The 11,254-nt window shown below is 39.9% G+C and overlaps 1 protein-coding gene across 12 annotated transcripts in view; it reads left to right on the top strand.

Moving 5' to 3' along the window:
• Positions 1 to 11,254, top strand: part of tacc2 (transforming, acidic coiled-coil containing protein 2) — a 51,333-nt gene that overhangs the window by 21,948 nt on the left and 18,131 nt on the right. For 11 of the 12 annotated variants that reach the window (XM_017412921.3, XM_037973662.1, XM_017412920.3 and 8 more), the window contains one exon: positions 4,080 to 4,340. The exons of the other annotated variant lie outside the window; for it this stretch is intronic. In XM_017412921.3, the coding sequence (XP_017268410.1) occupies positions 4,080 to 4,340 (261 nt within the window). The remainder of the gene's footprint in view (positions 1 to 4,079; positions 4,341 to 11,254) is intronic. 12 annotated transcript variants of the gene reach the window in all.

Here is an 11,254-nt window from a genome sequence, read left to right as displayed (position 1 = left end):
CCCCGGTCACAGCAGGCTGGGTGATGTTATCTTGATATGGAGGGTTGCTCTCCCCCTCCTGACCAGATAGGGCCTGAGTTTCCTCACTGTGAGGTCTCACTGGGTCAGGTTTGTGACTCGTCTCGTTTCCACCATTTTCACCTTTCACAACAGTTTTGCTACTTTAGCTACTGTTCTGCGACATTTAACTTTCAGCTACATCTTGCTACTTTTAGCTTTTTGCTATTTTTATTTGGCATTTTGCTACTTTTAGTTATAAGTTAACCTTTTACATTTAGCTTTTAGCTTGCATTTAGCTACATTTGGCTTTTAGCTAGTGTTCTGCTTCTTTTAGATTTAACAACTCGTGTGAATGTGTGTATGAACGGGTCTGATTGTTGACTAGATAGTGCTATACAAGTGCAAGTCATTTACTATTTATTTTCAGTTTCTTTAGCAAATTTTAGAAAAATCATTCAGCTCTCAGCATTTTGCAGAAAATCCAGTTTCTTTAGTTCATTTAAACATTTAGCTTTAGCTACACTAACTTCATTTTTACTTATATTCATGTGCAGTTCTGTTTCTGGGGATGTACTGCTCTTACAGCAGAAATTTGTGCAAATGATTCTTTTTATTGCTTTTTTCTATTTATTTCTCCGGTCCTACATGTTGAGGAGCCATCCACGTGCCACCTGTCTGTCTCAACACACAGCTTTGCTCAGACAGAACAGTGGAAGAATGACAGTGCTGTATCATGTGATATTTCATCAATAGATAAAGTTACTCTGAGACAGAAATATGACTGCATGGCCTAGAATGTGTGTGTGTGTGTGTGTACACATTTGTTTTTTTCTCCGCCCTCACAGGCCGTCATAGCTGTCAGTCCCACTCAGTCTGTGCAGCTTTGTGAACTGAAGCCTGTAGTGGGAGGAATTTAGGCAGCCACTCAGTTCCACTGAAGTCATTTGCACAGACCAGACTGAGGGGAACAAAAGCCAGGGTTCAGAGAAGCACTTGAGCATGTGCCGGGGTGTGAGAGTGTATGACAGAGTCTGCCGGAGTCGCACACAGAGGGGAGACGGACTGGGAAGTGCAGTCACAGGCTCTGCTGTTCTGGATCCTATAATTCAGTTAGCAGAAGTTGTTACCAAAGTTTACTGCTGTTTCGTATGAAGCAGTCAGATGGATCCATTTGTGGCTGAAATCTGGGTGAGTTGACAGAAAATTAGCTGCTCTTTTTTTTTTTCCACGGGTGTCCATCTGCAGAGTTGGTGCTTAAGAGCTTCCAGGTGGACGCAGCAGATGGTCTGTAGGTACCTGTAGGAATTAGACTGTTGACCTCACTGTGTGGACAGAGGGGAGGGACACACAGAAAAATGAAGTGATGGAACAAAGTTATGCAAAAAAATCTTCTCCCACGCTAAAAAAGTCACATATTGGAGCATGTTACTCTTCATTTGGTGTGTCGGATGTATTTTATCCACGATTTAAGAGCTAACAGGAAGTCTGATGTGTTTTAACCCACACTGTGCTGTAAATAGAGTGGTTGTCATGGTGATTCTAGGTTACTTTGCCTTTGCCATCACAAGTGGATAAAACTGTCATTTATTCCGACACACTGGACTGCTTTAAAATGTTATAGTAGTAGTAGTAGTAGTAGTAGTAGTAAGTAGGTCAAGTATTTATTTGCAACTTGGTGGACAGGGTTTTCTTTATTAAAGAGTGTTTTAGCGTGCATGAAGACTGTATAAGCAGAAAAAATCCTGTTGTTTCAGCATTTAGAAACATTTTTCCCTGAAGCTTTAGCTTTGGTTACAGGTCTGAGCTTGACATAAAACACCTGGACCTCTGGATTTAGATGTTTCCATTAAATTAGATATTAAAAATTAGCATGCATGTGACTTAAATTCATCACAAGGAATGCCTAATCTGTGTGTTAGTTCTCATTTATAAAGATGAGGCGAGAAAAATCTATTGTGTAAGAAAGAAAAATTCTTGTATAAGTGTATTTAAGTCTGTATTTCTGTACTGGACAGCCTGCTCGTGATAACCCTGGCAGTAAAATGCAGAGCACATGCACTCTGTCTGATTTGTTGTATTTATCTTGCTGTGATGAGAAAGCTTCTGTGACTTTATTCACATTGTATCTGACGTCAGTGCTATGCTGAAAATCTTCAGCTGTTACTTCGAGTGGGTCAGCTGACAGTGTCTCCATATAAAAGGGCACTTATTTAATCGGTGAATATATTCCACACTTCATCAGTGGCCTGCGTGTAATCTTATTTTCAGATAGTGCTTGAATTTTTTTATTACTCTAGAACAGTTTCTGTGTAACGTTGAAGGCAGCAGCTAATCTCATCTAACACGACCAAAGTGTTAAAATGCAGTGCACCACATTTGGCAAAAAACAGACACAAACACTTCATACCAACTGTCAAACATGGTGGTGGAGGGGGGACAATTTAAGCTTGTTTTGAAGCCACAGGACCTGGGTACTTTACAGTCGCTGATTCAACCTTCTAGAGTCAGATGTGAGTCCATCTGTCTGTTTCATGAAGGTGGGTCTAAACTGGGTCATGCAACAGAAAACTGATCCCAAGCACAAAAGCAAATTTGCAACAAAATAACTTATGACGGTGTTGAATTTAGACCAGTCACAGTCGGAACCCCAACCCAATTGAAAAGCTGCAGATGATAAAGTCAAACAGACTGATAAAGTCATATAGAAGATTACTTTCTCATTACAATGTCAAAAAGACCAGTCAAAAAAACCCATCATAAAATAAGAAATAAAAAGAATAGATAATGTGTCCTTAAATTAAAAAATTTGGAAGCAGACTTTGTGGCTTGCTGCCAACTACTATGTGTTTGTTTATCTACAGAAACAGCTGAAGAGACTGAAAATAGGTCAACAACGGTGATGTCCATTTAAGGTCCGTTTGGGATCGAGAAGTCCGACAGTTTTAATCTGTTGGTTTGTATTTACAGTCACATTTGTTGAGTAATGTAAGCAGATGAAAGTGTTTGTTTACATAAAATGTGTACCAGTATTTCACATCAGTGTATTTGGAAAACTACTGGAGTAAACTCTTTCTGGTATAGTTCAGGACAACCTTTATTATGTTTAATTTCATACTTTGTGATGAGTACCTTTAACTTCTACTAACGGGCCATGCTGGTTGGTTGGTTTCCAGTAATGAAGCTGCAGTTTGGCAAAATTTTTGTCAAGTTGCATATTCACATTTCCTAGTTAGAACCAGGTCTTATTATGCCTTAAAATGTAAAGCCTTTTGTGTTTCTAACTAGAAATCTTTTAAAAGGGTAACACCCTATATAAAAGGTTGCATGCAACAGTTAGACATTATTCTTCCAACAATAGCTTTAATTTGAAAAAAAAAAACCCATGTTCTTTCACAATCAAATGCCAGGAACAACACCAGAGTTAAGAGTTGAAATTTAAAGGTCCTGCAGAGGAGCACATAATCTAAATAAATGTAAGGGAGTTTTGATGTTAATGCCTGCTTTGCTTCAGTCTGAAATGAACTCAAAATGATGGTTGAAACTCAGTCCAGCAGACAGTTAACTGTAAATATGTTGGTTGTTTTGTGAAGTTCTAGTTTGCTGAAGAAGCTTCTGGGATATTTTTAGACCTAAACAGGAGGCATTCCCCCAGTGAGGAACAGCTGCATGGGCGTCCATAGCGTTGCCTGTCAGATTAGTGAGCCTACCACTTGTGATAAGACCAGCATGGATCAGGGTTAAATCCACTCCACCAGCTGGCTAATGATGACAAGGTTCAACTCCATCCAACAGGCTGCTTGTCTGCAAGTATGGACGACCATGTAAAGCGACTGAGGAGAGGAGTTGGATTTTCTGTTTCATGGTGTTTTTAGGATGGTTGGAGCCAGCTTTTTGTTTTTTAAATTGCTGCTCGGTTTGGATGATAACACAGAGCAGAAGGCGCTGTTTATCTCTGCTTTGAGGTGAGCTTACTTCAAAGGTTCTTTTGAACAGGAACATGACTGAGAACGTGGCGCATACTTGAAAATCGCTATTTATCCGGCTCTTTATGTTGATGTCTTGTGTTCCCTCCCCTGCAGACCCCCCCTCGCTGAGCAGGCAGAGAGAGGTTACCCCACCCCTGCTTCTCCTGCACCTCCTTCCAACGAACACCCCCTGTCTCCTGGTTCTCCTCACCTCCAAGACACCACAGATCTCCCCGTCTTAAACCCTCTGGAAAACCGCACACTTGAAGCTCTTCCAACCCCACCTGCGTCCCCCTCCTTTCCTCCCCCTGCTGCTCCTTCTGACCTTTGTGAGAACCTCTACCCTTCTTCTGCACCCTGCCAGGTTCCTTTAAGGTACAACATTTCTGTTCCTTATTTTTTTTGTTAATTTACTGTTCGGTTCGATGTTAAAAAAAGAAAGAAGCATGACGTGTCCACATCTAGATCTTAGAGTGCATTTGTCCTCTGGTGACACGAGTCCCTTTAAACCTGCTTCAGGAAAATTAGCCAGGTCTTTATCTTCTAAGCTCCGTGGCTCAGATCAAAAGACAGCATTAAACTGACATCTGGCGCACTCGCTGACTTTATACATCCTAATTCTCTGAGCTCACGAACAGAGAGCTTCTTACAAAAACACTTATCCACCCAGCTTCTCTGTCATAACAAAAAAAAACAAAACATATTGACTCTTTAACTGTACAGTGTGAAGCTGATTCCATGTGTATATTTACACTAAAATTATGAATCTAAGGGAGTTGAGAGGGTTATCTTAGTACAGAAACTCAAAACAGGAGAAAAGAACTATTTATATTTTTATCAATCTTCTTATTTAATCTTTAGGGATAAAACAAAAGCCTATTTATTTGAATTGCTTGGTAATATTGTATAGCATTTACAGTATAGTTGCAAATTGTTTTTTATGGGGTTTTGTGTACTTGTAAAGCACCATATTGATCTATCTAAAGATGTATACTTTCAGCCTGGAACATAAGGTTTTATGTCAGAACTCAGACTGATTTATAACAGCAGAAAGATGAATGGAATTAGTTGTGTAAATAATCATTGTTTAAATGCAAACCTTCCTGTGGAGCCTTTCTTTGCTTTGTTCAGTTTGTTTAAAGAGAATGACTCAGCCACTTCTACAGTTTGATGCTGCAGTGTTTGTTTTCAACCAGCAGAGGGTGTTTGCTTCACGTCGTAATGCCTTCGGGTGTGTGTGTGTGTGTGTGTGTGTACCCAGATGTCTGAATGCTGCAGTCACCTGGTGCATACCTGATTGAAAACAGGGGAACATCGCAATTTTCATGTATCTCACTAAACACCAGTGTTAAATTGGAAAAAACTGCTAAAAGCTTTTTAAATGTGAACATTACTGGGTTAATATTCTTGTCTTTTAAAACCAGCTCACGTTCAGATAAGCCCAGAATTCTGCTGGTTCCAGTCTAGCATAATGTTTTATTATTTATGATATCAGAGAGGCCTGAGGAGGAGGAGTGGAGATTCAGCTCAGAAACAGGGTCTTATCATTCTGACTGGATGTCAACATAATAACACCTGTGTAGGTATGTATTTATTAAATTTAGTTCATTAGTCTGAGACAGAAGGAACCAATTGTAAATGTGATTTTATTTACTAATAAAGCAGTGATTTTTTTTCCTGCAGAGCTGGTACCCATTTTTTGTATTTCAACTGAATGATGGACTTTTCCATCAAATTAAGTGATAATTACATCTTTCTGTGAATACAAAAACTACACCCTGCCTTCTCTAGATAGTTTTTTTAAACACATCTGCAGTTTTACATATATTTTATGTAGTGAGGTTCTTCATAAGAGCGAAAAAATTGAGAATGCATCGATTTTTTTGTTTCTCTGAAATCATCTGTAAAATCGAATTAGCTTCCTTTACGATTTAATTTTCAGTTTTTCGAAATGCACTCTGTAATTTAGAAAGTATGTTCAAATGCAAGATCAGACAGGAAATACCATGTTAAGGAAGGGACTGTTTTTGTTCAGAAAACATTCCTTTTTTCCTTTGGGACAAATAAGTTCTCACCATTATTTTGTGTGTATTTTGCAACACAAATGATTAAGATAATAATTTTGTGATATACTGATGAGGAGTTCCAGAAAATTTACTGTAATTGTAGAATGAGGAATTGTATCCCATTACTGACTGGTTATGAAAGGGAGCAGCTTTTCTTGGTTTAAAAAAAAAAAGATTTTGTGCAGCTCTTGATCCTGTGGATCAGAGGAGCAGGTCAACCATCTGCGGTCATCATCTAAATCAGGATTCCCTAAAAAAAACTTTCTTTGAAAAGCTGCCGACTTGCCGAGCTGTGGTTTGATAACACACATGAATGCATCCGAGTGTTTCCATCTCACAACGCTCTGAGCGATTTTACACACCAACAGCTCTGCCCTCTAAATTTGGAGTTAGTGCCCCACTTTGGTAAACTGTGTCAGAAGAAGGGATGTTTTATAAAACTACTGCAGCAGCACTTTTCAGTGCATGTTTATTTCTGACTTTTAGAAATATAATCACATTTCTAGTACAACCGCCAAGTCAAAAAAAGTTGGGAGATTGTGTAAAATGTAATGTAAATTGAAAACAAAATGCAATCTCATAAACCAATAATGTATTCCTAATGGACGAAAAGTCAAATATTAAAATTAAGAAATTGTACGTTTTTAAAAAAAAAAAAGAAGGTAATTTTGAATCTATGGCAGGCGACACTTATAAAAAAAAGTTGGAATGGGTGACAAACAGCTGTAAAAGTAAGTGGTTCTAATAGGAAACAGCTGGAGGAGCATTTAGCAACTAATTATGTTTATTGGCAGCAGGTCAGTAGGAGGACTGGAGATAAAAAGAGCAATTTTAGAGAAGCTGAATCTGTCAGAAGTAAAGATGAGCAGAGGTTCACTAGTCTGGAAAAACCTGTCTAAAAATAGTGGAACAATTTTAAAATAATGTTCCCTAATGGACAGTTGAGATGACTTTGAATATCCCTTCATCTACAGCTCATATTAACATCGAAAGATTTGAAAGATCTGGAGAAATCTCTGAGGTCAAAGGTCAAGGCTGGATGTTGGTGATCAGGTTCTGGTTCTGTTCTGCTCATGAACACTTCCACAGATCATCGTCTGTAAAGAGAGTTCACCGTGCCATCCTCAGATCCTGCTTAAAGCTCTATCAGGCAAAGAAGAAGCCAGATGTGAACACCATCTAGAAACGCTGCCGTCTTCTCTGGACCAAAGAGGAGAACTGTTCTGAGGTCAGATGGGTCCAAACCATCCAGCCTGTTAGCAAACCCTGCCTCTCTGATGTTATAGAAGTACCTTAGTGCCTCTAAGATGGGCGTCTTACACATCTGGAAAGGCATTGTTAATGCAGAAAAAGTATATACAGGATTAAGAACAACACCTGCTTCCATCCAGCAAAAGAAATCCAGCAAAGACCCAGGACTGCTAGAATCCTCCATCAGAACAGAATGGGACAACATTCCCTCTAAAACCTCCAGCAGCTGCTCTCCTCAGTTCTTATTAGTAATTAGTAATTCATTCAAGTTTCAATTAATTCCCTTAAAAGAAAATAATTGTTTTGTACCTTAACATTTTGGTTAGAGGCAAATCCCTTGAATAACATGCATGCATGTGGATTCAAAGTGCAGTTATGAATCTTTCAGAAAAAAAGCTGTCACTGCCTGAGTTTGTTAAATTTTTTATTTGTTCTTTTTCTGCACCTCAAGCTGAGATGCATTGCCTCACAGTTAAATCTGCAGCTAGAAGAAGATGATTTTTAACAGTCATTCAGTGAATTATTAACCTTTTGGAACAAATATTGTAAATGTGTCTGTGTCCTACATACGTGAACCTCTGTTGGGGGGGTGTCTAACTGGCAGCAGCAATCAATACTTGTTCTTTAGCTGGGTCTGAGCTCTGAGTGCTGACTGGAGCTGCAGTTTTACTGGCTGCCTCAGGTCGTGAGCCAATCCAAGACTAGATTAATACCAGAACCGCATCAATGTTCTTAGTGGATTTACAGTTAATAGTTTTCATGCTCACGTTTAAACTATCCCTTTTCCCAGATGTGCCGTTTGGCTTGAACATAAACACCTGGTTTAGTGTTCCAGGTTGTGCAGAGAAACTGGAGATTTTTTTTTTTGTCTTTTTTGTCCTCACAGACTAAAATACGACACCTGAAACCTTAACGCAGCGACTTTATGCTTCTGCAGACTGAAGTTTTTGTAAAGAGTCCTCATTTCCTCACTTTCCCATGAGGGTACAATAGATTTGTTCTTCTCATATTTCCAAGCCCCTCTCTCTTCCATTGCTCTTTAAATCAATGGGAAATGTGTTGCAACAGCTCTTATTTCCATCCCATAGGACCCACTCTTTGCGTCTGTCACACACAGATGACTGAACAAGCCGTGACTTGACTCCTCTAGGTTTCAGTAAATAAGATCAGCAAGCCAACCTGCAGCCAAAGGATTCAACAAAGAAACAGACACAAATGTCCTACACTTAAACTATGAAACACATATTTTAATACCAGATGGTTTTTGTGTGTGTGGTACTAGCTGACAGTCATTTACAACACGTTCCAAGCGCTAACAGATCATGCCAGATATTGCATGAGATTGAGCAAAATGTTATTTTCAAGCTTCTATTATTTCTCAACATGAGCTAATCTTGGTCTAAAACTCTTTCAGGAAATGCAGCAAGTGATGCATTTCTTCAAGAACTGCTAAGCCTTTAATCTTTCATGTTTTTTGCATTCTACTCTCCTGTTGCTCATTGCCTAAAAAAAATAAAGTGGAATATGGTCAGAGTTGGAAAGCATGCAGTAGTTTCATAGTCTATTGTTTACCTCAGACATCTCTGTGGTTGGCTAAGCTGATTGGTGGAAGGTTCCATTGTGTAAAAAAAGGAGGCAAAAAATTGATTGTTTTTTTCTTATATAAGACAGAGGATTAAAAAGGATGTTTCTGATGAGAAAAAAGCAGTTTACTGTGCACATGTACTGTGGGATAGAGGAAAACGTGGACTGACGGGGTGAAAAGAGAATGTGCCTGTTAGTCAGGGTGGTTTTAGGGGTCTACCATTGTTTGGCTCCCCTGTGTAGTCACAGTAGCAGACAGAGGGAAGAAGCTGTCTTTTTAAAGGCGCAGGAGTCTGATGTCAGGAGAGAAAGTGAAGGAAAAGAGGGGGGAGGAGGCAGAGAGAGCGGCAACACAGCTCAGCGATTTCAGAAGCCAAACAGAAAAGAGGCACCTCAGACACACATGCAAGACAACAAGAAAGCAAGATTTTATTCCTTTTGCTTTGGATTATTTCCTCCCTTGCGTTCTGCTGCTGGAGATTCAATCCCACCTGGATTATTTTACCACCAGATGAGAAGCAGGAAGGCTCTCGGTGTGTTGAGGGGCAGAGGGCTGAGGATGCTGTGCATAAAGTGAAGAGCTCTTAATCATCCTGGTGTTTTGCTCCTGATGCGAGCAGCTCATCCTCTGCAGTGCAGCACAGCACAGTGAGCTCAGCCGGCGCTCAGGAGGCTACTCTGTGAGTCAGAAAAAGGAGAGGGCTTCGGGGGTTGCAGGTGGATGGTGGCTGGAGAGCAGGAGCAGGCAGGGGGGGCAGGGGTGGTAGAGCCAGTTGATGATGGGAGCCAACGAGTCCATGGAGCAAGGACAGACCCCCTGTCCCTCTCAAGAACACATGTGAGTTTCAAATGATCCGCTCAGTAATTTCAGCTTGAATTAAAAAAAGAAAAGAAAATTGGTTTTCATTCTAAATCTGTTGGATATCATGGGACGGTTTTCGTTTGCTTCTCCTTCTGGAATAAAACCAGTCAGGACTGTAACACAGCAGCCGAACCAACACGTCACCATTGTTGTTGCCTTTGTGATGTAAATCTGAGCACGTGCACAGCCACATGCACGTCAGTTTCCTTCCACCAGCACTGTACAGCATGTATGGATGAGCCATGTTAGTGCTTCAGAGGAGCCAGGATGCAGGCTGGCGGGGCGATGTTTTGTTCTGTGAGAAGGAGGACGCGACCGGCGCGCTGGGAGCTGAACCTGGTGACTGTGCTGAAATAGAACACGTTGTGTGTGGGGGTGGAGAGCTCATCAGTGGATGAGAGAGATGGAGCAAGAGCGTAGCTCATCTCGAGAGGGACGGGGGGAAAATGGAGTAAAAAAAATAAATGTTTTATCGTGTAGCAGTCATATGTTTTTATTTAAATGGTAGTCATTGCAAGGTCACAAAAAAAGAAATTCACAAAGAAAAAAAACAAATTCTGCACATTATTTCCTCATATTGAACCTGGAAGCAGAATTTGTGACCAGATGCCAACTTCCACATATGTTTGTTTACCAACAGTAATATTATATTTCCACCTAAAGATCTTCTCTGAGGTGGTATTCTTGTCTGATTATTTGTTTACCTACACAGACTACGCCAGCCTAATGTAGGTCAGTCAGGTGACTCGTGTTTCCACGTGGTTTTCACAGATTCAGCTGAATGCTTTGTTTACAGTGAGCGCGGACATGCATTTCAGAATCGCATTCATTCTATCTGGAAAACTACGGGAGTAAACTCTTTTAAACTGAACCATTTGATAAAGTTCAAGTTTGATTTCATACTTTGTAATAAGTAGCTGTTAAATCTCTATAAATGACCAAACAGGCTGGTTACCACTATAAAAATCTCCCCTTTGTAAGCTTTTTTGCAGGTTTTTGTATCACTGACAAAAAGAAACTAATACTTTATAAAGTATTCAAACCCTTAAAACTCAAATTTGCACAACAGGAGAATTTCTGTTGAGTTTCTTTTGATTATATGTTATCCAAGTATTGCTTTTGTATTTCCATTAGTAATCTGAAAGAATCCATCAGCCCCCACTCTGCTCCTCCGTCTTGCTGGTTTTACTTATTTGATGTCCCTTAATGTGCCATCTGCTTGCAGTCAGATTAGATTGACTTGGAGATTATCTTTGTCTGACACTCTTTGGTCTTATTGTCTTCTTTGTTTTGAGACCAAATGGACCAAAGAAAGATGTCAGACTTCAGAGGAGAGCGCTTGGTGATCAAATCAGCATCAGCTGGAATGAAAATGAGAGAGAAACATTGAAACATCAGCAGCAGTTTTCAGTCCGGTTCTGTTTTTATGATCTATAGATGTTGCCGAGGGATCAGCTTTAGGGTTTTACTCTGCGGTTTCTAGCATTTATTTCATTTGTTTACATGCTTTCATGCAGTTATACACC

This window comes from Kryptolebias marmoratus, linkage group LG22 (assembly GCF_001649575.2).
Source record: "Kryptolebias marmoratus isolate JLee-2015 linkage group LG22, ASM164957v2, whole genome shotgun sequence".
Classification (NCBI taxonomy): Eukaryota; Metazoa; Chordata; class Actinopteri; order Cyprinodontiformes; family Rivulidae; genus Kryptolebias; species Kryptolebias marmoratus.
This window is presented reverse-complemented; position numbering and strand designations above follow the sequence as displayed.